The following is a 19,884-nucleotide window of genomic DNA, read 5'->3' on the forward strand; positions in this document are numbered from 1 at the left end:
TTCCTCAGATGCAGATGTACTGCTGAATCTTGTCCTGTCGAGGTGGCTCTTCTATGTTGTGCCATCGTTGTGAAGAGGCTGTTTGGTTTCACCAATGTAGAGGTCCGAGCACTCTTCACTGCACTGAACAGCATACATACATTGCTGATCTTGTGGTTTGGCGGGTTTGTCCTTGGGATGAACCAGTTTTTGTGCTTAGGGTGTGACTTGGTTTGAAGTATACTGAGATGTCATGCTTGGAGAAAATTCTTCTGAGTTTCTCTGACAAGCCTGACACATATGGGATGACAATGTTGTTCCTCTTGTCCTTCCTATTCTCTGTAGTTTGTGTTTGCCTTCATTCCTGTGCATCTTAGCTGATTTGATGAAGGCCCAGTTGGGGTAACCGCATGTTTTGAGGGCTTTCTTAATGTGTGTGTGTTCCTTATGCTTCCCTTCTGCCTTAGAGGGAAACACTTTCCGCACGGTGTTGTAGGGTCCTGATCACCCCAAGTTTGTGTTCCAGAGGGTGGTGGGAGTCAAAGAGGAGATACTGGTCGTGTGTGGGGCTTCCGGTAAACTTCAATGTTGAGGCTTCATCTTCCTCGATAAGCACTGCACAGTCCAGGAATGGTAACTTGTTATCTCTGGTGTCCTCCCTGGTAAAACGTATGTATTTATCCACTGAGTTAATGTGACGAGTGAAAGGCTTCTACTTCTTGGGTTTTGATTTTGACCCAGGTGTCATCTACATATCTGTACCAGTGGCTAGGTGCCATCCCTTTGAAAGAACCAAGAGCTTTACTTTCCACTTCCTCCATGTAAAGGTTGGCTACAATGGGAGACACTGGGGAGCCCATGGCACATCCATGCTTCTGTCTGTAGAATCCATCATTGTATTTAAAATATGTTGTGGTAAGGCAGAGATCTAAAAGTGCACAAAATCTGATCTGGGTGAAGCTGGTTCTGTTCAGTAAGGAATCGTCTTCCTGTAGTCCGTCTTCTGACGGTCTCCACTGCTTCAGTTGTGGGTATGCAAGTGAAAAGTGAAACCACATCAAAGGACACCTGGTTTCATCTGGATCCAGTACAAGATTCTGGACCTGTTAGTAAAATCTGTAGAGTTTTCAATGTGGTGGGGTGTGATGCCAACAAGCGGTGATAAGACTGGGGGCGAGGTGTTTGGAAATGTTGTAGGTGACCGAGTTTATACTGCTGATAATGGGGCGAAGTGGGACTCCTTCTTTGTGGATCTTTGGGAGTCCATAAATGCATGGAGTGGCTTCTCCAGGGTACAGGCGGTAGTAAGTGGGGCGGTCAATGGCTTTTTCCTTTTCAAGTTGTTGCAGGCAGCAAACAACTTTTTTCTTGTAGTTGCTTGTGGGATCACGTCTCAAGACCTCATAAGTATTGTTGTCACTGAGGAGTGTTAGTAATTTTGTTGTGGTAATCCGATGAATTCAGCACAACTTTCCCCCGCTTACAGTGCTGTCCTGAGCTCCCTTCCCAGACGTCTCAACCCCCATTCACACCTTTGTTCCAGTGACCTCAATAGGCCACAGGAAACAATGGAGCGGAGTCCTAAATTGGTTTCAACTGAAACCACTGATTAAATATGACCCCCCCCCTCTTCACACCTGGGCACATGTGTTCACGCACATGATCAATAGAGGGTCATAACCACCTCCATGGGACTACGCCCACAGGGGTTTAAATACCCGGGTCTCTCCACCATTTGGTTGAGAACTGAAGAAGCCTTTCGGATAGAGAGGTGAAACGTCTTCAAGAAACAAAAAGAAGTCCAGTCGCCTTTTTCAAGCTCCAGAGACTACTATGACCTGGATGACTGAGAATCTACACAGACATAAAGTAGGTCAGCAAGTCTGCAGCGCTTCGAAGAAGAAAACAGGCTTTTTCAGCTTTCTGCTCTGAGGACCACAGCTACTAACATGACACCAGCAGCAGAGCCTGCGTGAGTGTGTGCCACAAACAGACAAAGGGAAATGAAACTCTTACAACGCCGCATGGAGGACAATACTGTCTGACAGGTCAGTCCGAAACCTCCAACAGGGCTGAAATCTGGAGCCTGTGCAGGTCGTAGCATATAATTCACTCATGAAACCTTCAGCGAGTCTTCAGGTGCTGCTGCCATCAGGATGGAAGTGTTCATCATGAGGTGGTTCTGTAGGTGTAGAACCGTAAGCCGCACTGGGATCAGCTAACCTGGGCAGAACATCCAGTGTCAGTGAGATATGTCCTCACAGGAGGACACATCACACAAAAGGATTCTGCTGCCACAGCTCGACCTGTTTCACTTCCATCTTTCCACAGCCACAAATCACAGCATGTACGGGGAGAGCTGTGGATGAGCAGATGCTCTTATTGCAGTGTTTTCCAGTCTGCTTGGAGGGGTGCGTGTGGCCTTTGCCTTTGTAGTGTAGGACCAGACCTTTGCATACTCATGAATGTGAAACAGGTCCTGTGGACCCACAACTGCACGAGGGAAACCCCCTCATCCCTGTAACAGAGACACTGTGTCAAGGCTGGCAGTTTTACTGTGACACCAGGTATATACACACAGTTACCTGAGATAAACATAAAAACTGAATGGAAACCAATGAAGCAACATTGTTTCATTACAAAGTAAAATAACCTGAAATATAAGCAAAGACCCTCAGATTTGTCACCACAGCCAGTCTGATGAAGCTTTGATTATTGTTGTAACTGTTCCAAGGTCGTTACAGCAAATACCCTCCATGGCTTATAATTAAAGACACACAAACACCACCAACAAAAACCTACAAGATACAAAGCTGTGTGTGGTGTGTGTGTGTGTGTGTGTGTGTGTGTTGTGGTGTGTGTGTGTGTGTATTCTTACTTGTCTAAGACCTTCTTCCTCTTAGCAGGACTCAGATTTTCCAGCTGTAAACTGGGCTGATTGATGTAGAGCACCGCCAGGCTGAAGTAGGAGTTCCACACCTGCGAGTGCGCGCACACACACACACACACACACACACACACGCACACACACACACACACACACACAATCACATGCATGTCTAACACCATGTTTTCTTCCTTTACAGACTCACACTGCTGTGTTCAGCCTCGACTCAGATTAAGGTTTTTCCCCACTGTTTATCACATGATGCAGTTTGGAGTGAAAGCACAAGCACAGTAACGACCTAAAGCAAACCTGAGGATGGTGTTCATCACGTAGAAAACACCTACAGTACAGTCAGAGCGTCATATGAGGGGACACAGAGCAGAGCACCTGGGATTACACATGAACTGTGACAACAAGTACCTTAAAGTCAAGTCGGCTTCTATGAAGTGCTTGTGCAGAGCGGAAGAGAGGTACTGAGCTGTGGTCAGGATGATGCTGCAGAAAGTAAACACACACACACACACAACACACACACACACACAACCACACACACACACACACACAGAGCTGCATTATCTAGCCCGTGACCTGTCTCAGCCAACACTGAGGTATACCCAGCTGTCTGCGAGGGTTACTGTGGTGTCTTACTGTGCTGGTGAGGAGTCTCATGACATTCCAGTCCACGGGGGAAAATACTGATCATTCTCAGATTTCTAAACACACACAGAATCTTCAACAAAAACTCCTGAACAGAGGAGGAAGAGACGAGAGATCAAAGCACATCCTACTGTAGCCCTTTCTTCACATCAAATGCAGGGCTGAAGGCGCCCCGGTCTTGTCGTCGGGTCTCAGGACGTTGCTTTCTCGTACCTTGAGCTCATCTTTGCTCTGGAAGTTTTCCATCAGGTGCTGGAAGTGGATATCCGTCATCTGGCGGAGAGCGACAGGAGGCAGGATACGTACTCTCCCTGCCAATGGGAAAACAGGGGATAGTCATGTGAGCCGACCGCATGGAAACAGTCAACAGTCAGAGGTGAGGACACCATGATGAGACAGGCTCCGCCCCAAACTGACCCCTCCTTATTGGATTACAAACGCGATCGAATGCTCACCAGGATTCTTCCCAGCTTTCATGTGAAGCTGCAGTTTTAGCTCTACAAGACAAACAAGTTTGCTTGATTTAAAGTTGTGAAGGGCACTAATTAATTAATTAATGACCAATTAATTCACTTTAACAAATTTAGCATGTGTGCTTAGAGGAAGTGAAGAAGGTGCACTCAGGTGTGGTCATCTGCAGATGACACAGATGTACTCTGTGTGTGTGTGTGGCTCCGCGTGTGTGTGTGTGTGTGTGTGTGCGCGTACGCGCGTGTGTGTGTGTTTATTTATTGTGTAGTCTTTGCTTTAAACCTTATTATTTTGTGTTCTGTGTTTTCTCAGTGCAGCAGCCATTACAGATAAACTGAGTGTTGAAATGATAAATATCAATATTATATTAATATTAGGTCAACAGTAGTTTGTAAATCATCTATGGAAATGATCAGATATTGACTGTGAAGCTGCAAATGATATTTTTAAATCTGTAGATGTGATCTATAAACACCTGTATGGAAATCATAAAGTTTTTACTACACTTGTTGTATAAAGCGTGCTGTGACTGTGAAGCTGGACACCAGATTTGATTTCCTGCTGCTGGTAGGGCTCAGCCTGGACACAGAGTGCAGCATCAGAGCCGCCTGCAGGAAGCCTCGTGTGGGACTGAGAGCGACTTTGCTTTGACACCCTTCATAATGATGTATACATCTATGACATTACAAGAGTTCTGTATATTCATTATAATTTATTAACATTTTACTAAACTTTAAGTATTAATAATTTGATAACATGACTTTTGACAAACTGACACTAAATAACTTTAGCTTATTATTATTTGTACGTAATTAATTTAGCCTTCTTGATAACAGGAGCTGGGTGAGATCAGCAGACTGAGCCAAAGATGAAATCACAGGAATGTAACAGGAGGATGAGGAGCAGCAAATTTACATGTAAAACTTTACAGAACTTAATGTGATCTGTGACCTCACTGAGATACTCTCCTGTGCAGTAACAGAAATAAAGATGATCTGAGGATAAAAAAATCAACTCTGAATAATTATTTGAGGCATGCGAGAACAGCAATAACACCAGGACGGGTCAGTGATGATGAATGGATGATCAGGAGAGGGCAATATTGACAACATCATATTTTATTCATTTCAAACTGTTACTTTGATGTTTTGCTTCTCTCAGATCTCCTGTGTCACATTTGGTTGAACTGTTGTAGCTCCGGTTCGACAGAACAAAGGGACAATAAGCCATCGTGTAATATTGCCCGGCCCTGGGACACACAGAGAGGCGGGTGGGGGCAGGATGGATGAGGGGAGCAGGAGGTGAAGTAGTAGTAGCCGTATTGTTAGTTACTAACAGTGATCTCCGCGGTGCACTGCGGACAGCGTTGACCCCTTACCGCCTCCTGCGATTGGCTCTTGCTCATGATTGACAGCAGGGTTTTCAGGAGGACATCCAACAGGGACTCCACCATCATCTCCACCTCCTCCTGCACTGAAGTGTCCTGGAGGAAGAGACAACAGGAAAAGAGAAGAGGGGAAAGAGTGGGAGAGGTGATGGAAAAGAGAGTGGGAAGGAAAAAGAGGAAGGAAGGAAAGGAGAGCTGAAAAAAGAAACAGAAAAGAGGACTGCTCTCTGTTTATGACTGTGGACTTTCAGCAGGGAGGGGAAAATACTACTTTTAATTGTGTATATAATGCCACATCATCTTCTGGTATAATGTGTTAGCAAATCAGCAGTAATAAATGTCAGTAAGCTGTTAATAACCTAAGCAACCACAGGTTTAAAAACCTGCTGGAAGCCAGAGTGCCTTAGACCTCAGAAAGCTGCTTTTAGGGGAGGAACTTCAGCGCACACCGTTTTTTAAGCAACGCCTCAGCTGATCATTCACACAAACAATCAGCATAACTGATCAGAGGAGCAAGACATCATGTGAATTACTGCTGCATTTTCCAGCTCATTTCATAACATATCTTTTAATCTAATATGTTTTAACTGGACGAGCTGATGGAGGAGGCTGGAGAGAGGAAGGTCTGAGCTTCTAAAAAATGGATGGATGGATGGATGGATGGATGGATGGATGGATGGATGATGGATGGATGATGGATGGATGGATGATGGATGGATGGATGGACGGATGGATCGATGATAGATGGATGGATAGATGATGGATGGATGGATGGATGATGGATGGATGATGATGGATGATGATGGATGGATGGATGGATGATGATGGATGGATGGATGGATGGATGGATGGATTGATGATGGATGGGGATGGACGGATGGATCGATGATGGATGGATGGATCGATGATGGACGGATGGATGGATGGACGGATGGATCGATGATGGATGGATGGATAGATGATGGATGGATGGATGGATGATGGATGGATGATGGATGGATGGATGGATGGATGGATGGATGGATGGATGGATGGATGGATGGGATGGATGGATGGATGGATGGATGGATGGATGGATGGATGGATGGATGGATTGATGGATGGATGGATGGACGGATGGATCGATGATGGATGGATGGATAGATGATGGATGGATGGATATGATGGATGGATGGATGATATGGATGGATTGCTGCTGGCTGGAGAGGGCTGATGGCTTGCTGGCTGGCTGGATGATGATGGCTGGCTGGATGCTTGATGCCTTGCTGTGCTGGCTGGGCTGGCTGGCGGATGGATGGATGGGTGTGGTTGATGGATGGATGGTGGATGGATGGATGGATGGATGGATGGATGGATGGATTGAGGATGGATGGATGGGATGGATGGATGGATGGATGATGATGGATGGATGGATGGATGGATGGATGGATGATGGATGATGGATGGATGATGATGGATGGATGGATGGTGGATGGATGGTGGATGGTGATGGATGATGGATGATGATGAGGATGATCGATGATGGATGATGGATGGATGATGGATGGATGATATGGATGTGATGGATGGGATGGATGGATGATGATGGTGGGATGGATTGATGATGGATGGACAGATGGACGATGGATGGATGATGGATGGATGGATGGATGGATGGAGTGACGATGGATGGATGATGGATGGATGGAAGGATGGATGGATGGATGGATGATGGATGATGGATGGATGATGTGGATATGATGTGGATGGATGGATGATGGATGGATGGATGGATGGTGGATGGATGGATGATGGTGGATGGATTGATGATGGATGGATGGATGGATGGATGGTGGATGGATTGATGATGGATGGATGGATGATGGATGGACGGATGGATGGATGATGGATGGATTGATGATGGACGATGGATGGATGGACGGATGATGGATGATGGATGGATTGAATGATGGATGGATGGATGGATGGACGGATGGATGGATGGATGTTGCAGCAGTTTGTTAAACCCTCAGGGGAACGATGAACGTTTCACCACTTTAAGAAAAAATCTCCTTCTTCCTCGTGTGGACCACTTTATGATGTAAATGAAGCTCATTAGTGGAGACTGGTTTCATTGTAACTTACTGAGAGCTGATTACGTCTTCATTTTGAGCGTTGCTGTACTGCATTCTTTAGGATTATCATTAATAAATGATCCTTGGCCACAGATGCTGGAATCGTCACTAGAGGCAGGAGTTAAACTGAGTCGTCTCCTCGGCAGGAGGAGAAAACATGAGTGGACGGCATCTTTTTTTTTGATAAAACCACTTCATTTCTGACTGCTTAGCCACATTCTTTTGTAGACCTCCACTTTGGTAATGAAGTGCTGTTTACAGTAAACAACAAGATATCTAACGCCTCTTTTCCACTACTACGGTTTTGGTCATTACCCGCCTCAGCATGGCGGCCTTAAAGCCCTGTGATGTCACTTGTACGCTGCACAACCACAAACGGTGGCTTCGTCTGGATTCTGTCATCAGCACCAAGCACAAACACCTCTGTGCTGGTGGGTGAGCCATTTCCTCCCTGCCGGGTTTCAAAAACAGCAGGTTTGATTCTTGTGAAGGACCTGCTATCATGACTCATCTAGTGATGTCAGTCCCTGGCCAATCAGTGGCCTGCAGTCTGTTTACATCACATTTTCAGCTCGATTCAGGTCGCTTTGAACCGAAGCTAAGTAGGTGCTAAAAAGCTACCAGGTACCACTGCCTAATGGGAAACCCTAAAACTGAGTCGAGTTGAGCTGAGTAGGTTCCAGTGGAAAAGAGGCAGAAGTGTCTAAGATGAGCTTTGTGTAGTTTATCTTCCTGAACTGTACTGTTACCACAGCAACAAAAGCCAGCATCACATAAGACACCAGATTCTGAGCATCATGGTGGTCTTCATGTCTTTGCTCAGGCTTTCTGCTGCTTCCCATCCAGGTGAAGGAAAGAAAAGGTTTTTCCTCACTACGCAACTGTAACCATGGTTTCCTTCTTCTGGCAGAGATGTGGACATCAGTCTGCTCACAAACTAACACAAAACCTCACAGGCCAAATTACATGAAGCCTGGTAGAGAAGACCCATCTAGTTCACCTTCCACACACCTGCTGAATAAGACAGTGGCCTCGGCAGAGAATGGGTTTTCTCTTCTAGCTTCTGGGACAAGTGCCCTTTGAAAGCACACAGTGACACTCAGCGCTGAGTGTAGCAGTGCACACAGTGCTTATATGTAAGTGTGTGTGTTACCAGAGAGCTGGTCTTGATGATAGAGAATATGGAGCTGAGTATCCCAAGCAGATGAGCAGCTCTTTCTGTTGTCTCAGGTGCAGGTGGATGTGATGGAGGACCACAGGAAGAAGGATCCTTCGAGACTCTGTGGGGACACACACACAAAACAGACACACAAGTTTACCAGTGTTATTTAAGCAGCAGCACGCAGCATTAAGGCAAAGACTATTGTGAGTGATGAGAGGTGCACACTTTCCTCCTCTTTTAAAACTGTTGTGCACTGTGCTATCTATCTATCTATCTAATCTATCTATCTATCTATCTATCTATCTATCTATCTCTGCATGCTAACTGATAATTCATGCCCCGCACAGGTCTGGATGTGGCATCTCTACCTGCCTCTATTTTAATGCCATTTGGTGTCAGTGGGGAGGAAGAAACTCCCTTTAAACAGGAAGAAGACTCAGCAAGCAGGGAGGATGATGAGCTAACCACAGGACAGCCAAACACACCGGTCCTGAGTGATTGATTATCTCCATGGTTACAGAGGACTACAGCAGAATGCTGCTAACAATCTGAAACTGTTAACAGTAAATTAAAGAAGGCGAGGCTTCATGCAGCCAGACTGGTGCAGATATTAACAGAGTGTGAGCACACACACAGACTCACTGAAGCATCAGCAGGGCCTGATCACAGTGTGTGAACCTCACAGGTTCTGAGCATCGTTTTTTGTACCAGTTTGTGTTTCTGCATCAGCTCATCAAACTGAGACCTCAGTTATTACTATGGTCATTCTCAACTTTCTGCTTAATATTTCCCTTGCTGAGACATATTCAGGTAGATTTCTTCTTTAGTGTTTGCCTGGTGAGTTAGAATATGATATTTAGGGACAGAGCCTCGTTCAAGTAGATACTGCCCCCTGTGCAGTGAGCTCTCTGCTCATGTTCATCTCAACTATGTGAATGAGCCTTATGTTTCCAATAGGACAGATCAGAGGGGACCCCTTCACCTATAGCACTCCCCAGAGAGGGTCGGTCTGCCGGTCTGGTGACTTAAAATTAGCCACAGGGTGGATGTGAGAGAGCGGTTCTCTCTGGCATAGGCTCCAGAATAAATATTTGGATGGATCTCTAGTTGATGTTATTGTATTTGGGGCTCTTGAATTTAGCAGCAGTTTAGCTGCATGTTTGACTTGCTTTAGCTTCTTGAAGCCCAGGGGAATATTAAACCAGAGATCCCAGATTAAAGGATGAAGTAATCTAAACTTTTACCTGGGAAAGAGAAGAGCCGGCTGTCCACGGTCCGAGCTATGGACTGCAGCTTGACCACATCCATGGACTGCCCTATGTGCACCGTGGACGGCATGCTGCCCAGAGTACCTCGCACAAACTCGGCCACCTCTTGCACGGTAAACATCTGCAGCAGCCTCATCAAAGATGGCTGGGAACGAGTTCAGAAGTGCAGCCTGAGAAGAAAACGGTGGGATAGAAGAGGGGTTAATGACAAGAGGGGAGGGGTATATTTACAGAGGAGGGCGCATTAGTCAAAAGAGAGGGAGCAGGTTACAGGGTTAACAGTCTTGGTTTGAGTGACTGGAGTGCAGCAGAGTGTCCACAGGGGGGGCAGTGCTGATCCACACAGGTTTGCACCAGTGAATCACAGCAACTAAATATCCAACAGAAACAACTGGTTCAGGCAAATGCACAGGAGCAGCTATGCACACACATTAGTAAGCACACACATTAGTAAGACACAGTATTAACCATGAACAAATTCAGCACCGCACAGAACAAATCTGACTGGCTGATTTTAGTGCACAGAGGAAGGTGCAGCACGTGTGGAGTTCAGGTGTAACAGCAGGTGAGGTGGACACTCAGCTGACTGTCTAAGCCTGCAGGCTCCTGAGTAAATGCTTTAGTTTCCCAGTTTTTGAAGTTCTTCTGCTGAAATATACAGAATTATTTATTTATTTAAATCAGTTTATTCTTTATGCATCAATCAAGTGGCAAAAACTGCAGTACCTCTGATCCTCGATCCAACAGAGAGTCTCTGTTTCCATCCACTCCATCATTACTGTTTACAGCAGAAACAAACATGTTTGCAGCCTGCTACAAAAAGCAGACTTTGCCTCCAAAGCTTGATGAACTGCTTTGTAACAACTGTAACATCTGTGGAGGCAACATTTTATAACCTTTTAATCTCTTTAAGGCTTAAAGTGAGGACCAAGGTCCCTCTGACCAACACGTGGGTGAGAAACAGTTTAATGTACCCAAAAATGGCAAATATGGCTCACTGTGTTTAATTTGACTGAAAGCCCATCCAAGACCTTCGCATGGATTTTTAATTTTTTAATTATCACCGATCTCTAAGAGTCATCTAAGACTGTGTGATGCACCCATACAGTCCATGGATGCAGGTCATTAACCAGCCTTCACAGTGCTGCTCAGTAACACTCCTCTCTGTGCCATGAATATGCAGTGGAGGTTTCAGACACTGGGGGGTGGCAGCTCCTTATGTTAATGCCCAGCCTCACAGAAATCAGAGTTTACAGCCTGGCACAAAAATCAGTCTTTTTTAATTAACCCCTTCATCACAACTACGGGAGGTTGTAAATTAGTGGTGTGGCTGCTTTGACTGACGAGCAGCAGGTAGTTTGTGCTTCAGTGTCAGCGAGTAAACTTCAAGCATTTGTGTGATGCAGACGTACGGTCTACAGATGCAGTTTGTTACAGATAAACTTGCTACATAATAACTTTAGCCATCAACACTGTGGAGGCTAACATGCTAACACTGAAGCTTCTAAAACCAACAAGTGATGTCAGTGCTGCACCATCTTTTACGTACAGTCTGTGGTGTGAATGAGCAGCCGCTGTTGGCTGAGGGTTCATCGGGGGGGTGCAGCAGGCATAATGAAGAGTTATCAGGGTGGAGGTGATCAACCAGATGACACGTGGGTTTGTAGAAACACACAGCAGGTGAGAATGTGTAGATGTGTGTTAAAGCAGACAGGGTGGGTGTGGAGGGGCACAGTGGTGTGTGTGTGTGTGTGTGGGTCTCTGGGCTTCACAGGATAAAGGGGTGCTGTGGGTTTTCTTCCAGACGTCTACTTACTGACAGTGGAGTCGGCCGCAGAGCGTTGGCGCTCACGGCCTGAGTGCAGTTGGCCTGCCCGCTGCCAGGAACCTGTCCTGGGACAGGGGGCTGGAGTTGGCCCGGGGCAGGAGCTAGTGCTAAGGGAGTGGGAAGCCCGACGCCGGGACCTGGGACTTGATTTGGACCTGGACAAGGCTGGGAGCCCTGTGGTGTATGGGTGTGGAGGAGGCCCGGGAGGAATAATAGGGACCCCATTGAAGGAGCAAAGAATTAGGGGAAATTGAAAGAAAAGATGAGGGAAGGAATCAAGGAAAGATGCAGGGTACAAGTGGAAAAAGGTACATAGGTGAAATAAAGTCAGATTAAAGCAACCACAAGAAGATGGGAAAACAGCTAAACTAACTACAAGTAAACTAAATGGCATTAACTGTTAGCTGTAAACTATGAAGACACAACAATCATTTTTGATTGGCTGCAGAGAAGGGGCTGGGCTTGTTCCTGCACGTTTCCTCACCTGAGTGAAGATGAGCGTCTCTGAGTTGCGACTGTCCAGGCTGAGGACGAAGCGGATGGACTGGAAGAGTTCCTGGATGCTGCTGCGAACTGCTCCTCCTCCATGCCACACGTGGCCCGAGAGTACAGGATCCGAGACTGGATGATGAACTTGAACAGATACTCCAGCGCCTGACGTGACATTAATGTGAAACAGTTACCAGTTTTTCACACAACAAAATGTTTTAGGAGCAGATATAAAAGCACAGGTACGGAGAGAGGCGCTTATATAGATCTAAATTATATAAATTATAAGGTTTGTTTGTCCATCCATCCATTCGCTTCCGCTCATCCTGTTCAGGGTCGCGGGGGGGCTGGAGCCTATCCCAGCTGTCACAGGGCGAGAGGCAGGGTACACCCTGAACAGGTCGCCAGCCTGTTGGAGGGCCAACACAGAGACAAACAACCTTTCACGCTGTCATTCACACCTATGGGCAATTTAGAGTAGCCAATGAACCTAACCCCAGTAAGTGCATGTCTTTGGAATGTGGGAGGAAACCGGAGTACCCGGAGGAAACCGACACAAGCACGGGGAGAACATGCAAACTCCACACAGAGAGAGGGAGAGGCCTGGGCCAAGGTGGAATCGAACCCAGGCCTTCCAGATGTTATTCTAACTGTGAGGGCAGCAGTGCTAACCACTGCGGTTTGTTTGTTTCAGCTTAATTTTAGCTCCTCTTACCTTTAGTGTTGGTTTAATTATTATCTCTGTTTTAAATGAATAGGAGGGTGTTCTGATATCCAGTCTTAATAAATACTAACACTGTCTGTAGTGACACTGACTTCCACAGGTATCCTGAAGATTTCATTTGATTTCAGTGAGATTCGTATGTGTATCATCTTTTTTTTGTTGTTGCGTTTTTGGCCACAGTGGCTTTCTGTTAGCAGTGGAGACAGACAGGAAATGGGGGGAAGACACGAGGGCAAATTGGCGACAGGCCGAGACTTGAACCCGCGCCACTGCACCGCGCGGCATACGTATGTGGTCGCCAAGCTTCACCACTAAGCCACCCGGGCGCCCGTACGTACATCATTTCACTCTGTTTTCTAGTTTCCAGTTTTCTGTATTTCAGGGACTAAGATGTGAGTTTAGTTTGAGTCTGCTGTAGCGACCTCGGTTTGACACTCTCTGCAGTCCAGAGGAAAGCTGTTTCACGTGGTTCTGGGAGATTTTGGCCACATTGCTTCTGTTCACGGAGGTTTGCAGGTATTCATTTATGCACAGCAGCTCCCCCCGCTGTATGGGGGAGCTGCTGTGCATAAAGGCCCAACATCTCCACTTTGGTCTCCGGTGGTTCGTTCAGATGCAAACCTGAGTCACGCTTTCTTTGGGCAGCTCTTCCAAGAGCCATAATTTTTCTCACTGTGTTGTCATGACCTTTAACCTTTAACCTGCTAACTGAGGCCTGAGCGTTGCACTGAATCTGCTGGGACGTCCCTCCAGGGACCACTGCAGAGTTGTGTTAACACAGCTGACTGCAGCAAACTGCTCAAACCTCTGCTTTCACAGAGGCGCTCACACTGGCTGATGATCAGTCAGGTGCATCTGATGAGCAGCACCAGCTGCTGTTGACCCTCTGGATTCATATGGAAGCAGTAAAAGCGGACTCTTACTGCTGAACTAATGATGATGTTAATGTGAGGTGTATGTTCACAGCACACACTGATCAATCCTCCACATCAGCCTTAACTGTGGAGGATCTTAAACAGGCTGTCTTTATTATAATGAGCGATTACTTCAAGTGTTTTTATTTCTTTTTTACAAAAATGATCAATTACAGATAAAAAGTTTCCACTCCTGCTGACTTTATGTCTTCACAGTCTCCATTTTGCACTTGGACAGAGCTTCCCAGGATAAACCAGGACAGAGAGGATGAGCAGAAGCTACCTGACAGCGTACATGTGCCGGTCCTTCACGTCGCCAAAGGCTGAGAAAGTGCTTCGTTTGTTGAGGAGTGTAACAGACAGAAAACAGGCTGAGACTCAGCTTGTAAAAGCTACATTTAAAAAGTGGGTCTGAATCCAGAGACTGCAGCATGTCAACGCTATCCTCAATAATTCACACCGTCCACTTTTTACACGACAGTGTGACCCATTTGGGATGGATGCTTGAGTCTGATAAATATTTTTAAAGTGCTGAGCGCTGTTTGCTAAATGTGGTACGTTCTGTACATCTGCCTGAGACGGCGCATCTATTCTCAGCTCCGCCCACATCACTGATTCTGAATGCATGAATCACCATCATCATCATCATCATCATCATCATGCAGGCATCTTTTACCTGAGCATGAACGCTCAGTGGGAGGAATTAAAAAGTTCAAAAATTATCTTTCAAAAGGACTTTATGGTTCTCTAAGATTCTTACAGCAGACACGGTGAAGATAAATCACTGAATCATGTGTTTGAGTAAAGATTAAAACCTTTACTCTGGGTTTGAGAAACCACACAGAGTCCGTACGTCATCGTGCACGTAGAGCTGAGCTTTAGCAGGTGACGGTCAGAGCTCTGTAATAACGATGATAATGACTCCCTGTGTGGCACACCTGGATGTTTTAGGCCTTAATGTCTTTACGTCTGCTGTAGAAGCAGTTTGTGCTTGAAAAGCTCACTGCAGATATAAGGTTATTATTCTTAAAGATCATTAAAAATGATGACATTTCATTTTCCTGTAGCTAAATATGAGGCAAAAGCGGACAGCAGTAATTGTTGCACTCATACAGGATTAACATCCACACAGTCTCGGGCTTTAACGAGCTCTTACCCTCATGGCTTCCTGTATGTGGTCCTGCCGGACCACCTCAGCAGAGCGGTCCATGTACCACTTCAGACAGCGGATCAGCTCTCTGAAACACAATGCAACAACAGCCACACACAGTTGCTCCTCTGCACTGAAAACAGCAGCATTTAGAAAGCAATATGTAAGTTTGTGCATGATTAGGGATTTCATGGCAGGTCAGAAAGAAGCTGTGAACACAATGTTGCCATGTTCTCGTCTTTAGCTGCTAACACAGAAACAGGATCAGTCATGTTTCAGAGGGATTTTCATGGCTTCTAACATCCATCCATAAATGAGAACAATAGTTTAACAGAAATAAGAGCTGCTCTGTTTGACATGTCATGGTTTAAAAGCTCAGCTATGGGCCACGACCTGAGATTAAACTGCCTGTATGTGACCCACCAACTAAAGTGAGTCTGTTTCACCGCCTCGTAGAACAAATGTCTCCTTCTCGTGTGATAAATCTGGAGGGCACAGTGAAACGACCTGCTCAGGGTCTAATTTTTCTACACCGCAGGTTCTTCTTGTGTCCTTGAGTCACTCTGTGAAGTAAATCCAGGAGAAGTCCGGCTGGAAAAGAGGCTTTAAAGAAAAATGCAGTCAAACAGAGTGTGACCCACTATGATCTGTACACAAATATACAATCATACCTCGAGGGTCTGCGTAACCTTCTATTAGGTTGAATGAGAACACGGTGTTTGAGGTTGCACTCAGGCTGTCAGTTCATTAGAGACAAACACTCACTTGTAGGCTAATGCTCCAGCAAAGTGCTTCTGGATATACGTGTCCATCACTGGCCTGAAGTGGTAGTATTTACTGTCCCTGAGCAGGTTTATGATGAACACCTGAGAGACAGACAGACAGCATGATAAATGACAGGGATGCATCAAACTAAGTACAGAAAATGGGTCAGATTTGCATTATTTGGAGCAGATATACAGTCATAGTTAGCACAAACTACACCCTCTTTAATTCTAAGGTTTCTGAAGGTCTCTGAAGGTCCACCACAGCAGGCGGAGGTCTGGACTCTGCTGGAGAGTTGCTGCTGTGCTTGGGATCAGCTGGAAGACACAGTTTGGTCTGAGCTTCAGCTGTGGGACAGACAGCCTCACATGTGACTCTGGAATACTTTGGTGTACAGAGGAGTTCACGGCCCATCAGTGACTGCACAGAGATCCTCCGCCCTCCTCCACCAGCTGCCAGCTGCTCTGAGGTGTTGGTGCTGATGTGCTGAGTCTGGTTTCCTCCAAACGTGCTGCTGTGCATGATGGACAAACATCTGCACTTTGGTCTGCTTGTTCCAGAAGTCTGGTGGTTTGTTCAGGTGCAGCTTTGCACACCTGAGCTGCTATACTGGTTCAGTCTCTTTTCTAATTGTGCTGTCTTTGTCACTGTTCAGTGATGGGCTTCAGATCGTTTGGTAATGACCTTATAACCCTTCCCAGACCGATGAGCAGATGAAAGCTGCTTCTCTGAGGTCACTGCTGATGTCATTCCAAGACTGGACTTAGCTTCTCTGCATTTTGGCCTCAGCTGTTGTTAAACAATGACGACACCTGTTTTTGATCTGTGTGTATTTACCTCATTATAAGACCTGCTAGGATCACATCATGTTTATCATGTCCTGATACATAAAACCATAGAAGTGAAAGAAGGTGTACTTTCTTATTACCACGACTGTAAATATGTGTTGGATGTGATGATGACCCCAGAGAATATTTAATTTTTTCTCTCAGACACACACAAAGATTAAAAAATGTGAATCTGATTTTCTCTTCTTGATTTCAGAGAAACTGCAAGTGACTCTGGCCGCTTTTCCACCGACGGGGTGCCGGTGCCAGTATTAGAACTGTTCAGCGGTTTTTCCACTCAGTGATCGGCCGAAAAAAGCATTCAACTCGGGCCCCGCAAACTAGCTGGTCTGGAACCAAGACGCATGATGAAAGCGGCAGAAGGGCGTGACTCTGCCATCTCAACATCAAGTTTTCTACCATATCCAGACGAGGACCCGCCCACACTCATATGTAAAGGTTCACAGAAACGACCCGTTCTTAAGCATTTCGCCGGTTCTTTTGGGAACAGCACGAGCACTGGCATCAGCACCGGAAACCCCAGTGGTGGAAAAGGGGGTATCTGAGTAGTATCAGAGAACTCTGAGTACTATCAGAGAACTCTGAGTACTATAATAATGTGTCTTTTCTGTTTGTTTCTTTGTGTATTCCCATCACACACTTACCAGTGACTGGAACACCAGGGGCCCATATTTGTCTGTGTTGTCATCCAAGATGGAGAACAAGGTGTCCAGAATGTCTTGAAGAAACTGTCTCACCACACACACACCACACACACACACACACACACACACACACACACACACACACACACACACACACACACACACACAGGTAGAATTACATCTCTTTAGTAGGAGAGTCCCCAGCCTGCTGTTTCTCACTGAAACTCAGTCCTGTGCACTTTTAGAGAAACTCTGAGACGTGAGTCCAGGCAGGAAACTGATGGTTTCACTGTAGTTAGTTGGAAAATACAAATGATGGTAAAAACTGTAAAGTCTCCAACTGAATCTTGCAGCACATTATTTTAGAAATAGGAAAATGATCTCAGAACACTACATGACAATATTGAAATCATTTTCATGCTATGTTGCCAGTTGTTGGTTGTTAATCTTAATGGGAACAGAGGAATATTAAAGCAAATATGTGGTGTCTTGGGTCAGACGAACCACAAAGCTCCTTAAGCACATGGCAGCTACTCCCCCCCCCCCCCCCCCCCCCCCCACACACACACACACATACACACATATACAGAATATGATAACAACTATTGTGACTATTGTCTGAGTGTATTCTACACTGCTCAAAGAAATAAAGGGAACACTTAAACAACACAATATAACTCCAAGTAAATCAAAGTTCTGTGAAATCAAACTGTCCACTTAGGAAGCAACACTGATGGACAATCAGTTTCACATGCTGTTGTGCAAATGGAATAGACAACAGGTGGAAATTATTGGCAATTATCAAGACACACTCAATAAAGGAGTGGTTCTGCAGGTGGGGACCACAGACCACTTCTCAGTACCTATGCTTTCTGGATGATGTTTTGGTCACTTTTGAATGTTGGTGGTGCTTTCACACTCGTGGTAGCATGAGACGGACTCTACAACCCACACAAGTGGCTCAGGTAGTGCAGCTCATCCAGGATGGCACATCAATGCGAGCTGTGGCAAGAAGGTTTGCTGTGTCTGTCAGCGTAGTGTCCAGAGGCTGGAGGTGCTACCAGGAGACAGGCCAGTACACCAGGAGACGTGGAGGAGGCCGTAGGAGGGCAACAACCCAGCAGCAGGACTGCTACCTCCGCCTTTGTGCAAGGAGGAACAGGAGGAGCACTGCCAGAGCCCTGCAAAATGACCTCCAGCAGGCCACAAATGTGCATGTGTCTGCACAAACTGTTAGAAACCGACTCCATGAGGATGGTATGAGGGCCCGACGTCTACAGATTGGGGTTGTGCTCACAGCCCAACACCGTGCAGGACGCTTGGCATTTGCCCAGAGAACACCAGGATTGGCAAATTTGCCACTGGCGCCCTGTGCTCTTCACAGATGAAAGCAGGTTCACACTGAGCACATTGTGACAGACATGACAGAGTCTGGAGACGCCGTGGAGAGCGATCTGCTGCCTGCAACATCCTTCAGATGACCGGTTTGGCAAGTGGGTCAGTAATGGTGTGGGGTGGCATTTCTTTGGAGGCCGCCACAGCCCTCCATGTGCTCGCAGATGTAGCAGACTGCATTAGGTACCGAGATGAGATCCTCAGACCCCTTGTGAGACCATATGCTGGTGTGGTTTGGCCCTGGTTCCTCCTAATGCAGGGACAATGCTAGACCTCATGTGGCTGGAGTGTGTCAGCAGTTCCTGCAAGCTGAAGGCACTGAAGCTATGTACTGGCCCACCCGTTCCCCAGACCTGAATTGATTGAGCACATCTGGGACATCATGTCTCGCTCCATCACCAATATCACATTGCACCACAGACTGTCCAGGACTGTTGGCGGCTGCTTTAGTCCAGGTCTGGAGGAGGAGATCCCTCAGGAGACCATCTGCCACGTCATCAGGAGCATGCCAGGTGTTGTAGGGAGGGTCATACATGCACGTGGAGGCCACACACAATACTGAGCCTCATTTTGACTTGTTTTTAAGGACATTACATCAAAGTTGGATCAGCCTGTAGTGTGTTTTTCCACTTTAATTTGGTGTGTGACTCTAAATCCAGGCCTCCATTGGTTAATAAATTTGATTTCCATTGATGATGTTTGTGTGATTTTGTTGTCAGCACATTCAACTTTGTACAGAACAAAGTATTCAATGAGAATATTTCATTCATTCAGATCTAGGATGTTTTATTTGAGTGTTCCCTTTATTTTTTTGAGTAGTGTACATAGCTCCATATTATATCTAGATCAACCATGATGTATTGAGCAGAAGAAGCCCCTCTTCTGCCTGCTGTAAGTAAAAACCTCACTTGACAATCTTCTTCTCCGCTGACATGCCGAAGCCGTCCAAGTATGTCCATGACCCGGTCAGGATGGGCCTTCCACTTAAGCAGGGCCAACAGATCCACTGGAACAACAGCAGAGTCAGATACCAGAAAACAAATGTTAAAAAGCATGAGTGGAAAATGCCTAGTGTTGAGACTCTGTCCACAGTAAAAACAGCTCTGGCCGTGAGGTTTCCTCTTATGTGCCAGTTAAATAGTTTGGGCGTCCTGAGACAGCGGACTGAAAGCAGCCGTCTTTATGCAGAATCATAAGAGGTG

The 19,884-nt window shown here is 46.1% G+C and overlaps 1 protein-coding gene across 1 annotated transcript in view; it reads right to left on the reverse strand.

The window, feature by feature from the left end:
- LOC115777809 (dedicator of cytokinesis protein 3-like) overlaps window positions 1-19,884 on the reverse strand; it is a 277,391-nt gene that overhangs the window by 15,451 nt on the left and 242,056 nt on the right. Inside the window, 19 exon segments of the mRNA XM_030725805.1 lie at window positions 2,858-2,958; window positions 3,287-3,297; window positions 3,300-3,365; window positions 3,520-3,547; window positions 3,549-3,611; window positions 3,737-3,807; window positions 3,810-3,834; window positions 5,331-5,477; window positions 8,649-8,695; window positions 8,698-8,775; window positions 9,902-10,055; window positions 10,057-10,095; window positions 11,742-11,927; window positions 12,238-12,323; window positions 12,326-12,407; window positions 15,037-15,118; window positions 15,796-15,896; window positions 17,288-17,371; window positions 19,591-19,688. Coding sequence (XP_030581665.1) covers window positions 2,858-2,958; window positions 3,287-3,297; window positions 3,300-3,365; window positions 3,520-3,547; window positions 3,549-3,611; window positions 3,737-3,807; window positions 3,810-3,834; window positions 5,331-5,477; window positions 8,649-8,695; window positions 8,698-8,775; window positions 9,902-10,055; window positions 10,057-10,095; window positions 11,742-11,927; window positions 12,238-12,323; window positions 12,326-12,407; window positions 15,037-15,118; window positions 15,796-15,896; window positions 17,288-17,371; window positions 19,591-19,688 — 1,549 coding nt within the window.

Source organism: Archocentrus centrarchus, unplaced genomic scaffold (genome assembly GCF_007364275.1).
Source record: "Archocentrus centrarchus isolate MPI-CPG fArcCen1 unplaced genomic scaffold, fArcCen1 scaffold_76_ctg1, whole genome shotgun sequence".
Taxonomy (NCBI): domain Eukaryota; kingdom Metazoa; phylum Chordata; class Actinopteri; order Cichliformes; family Cichlidae; genus Archocentrus; species Archocentrus centrarchus.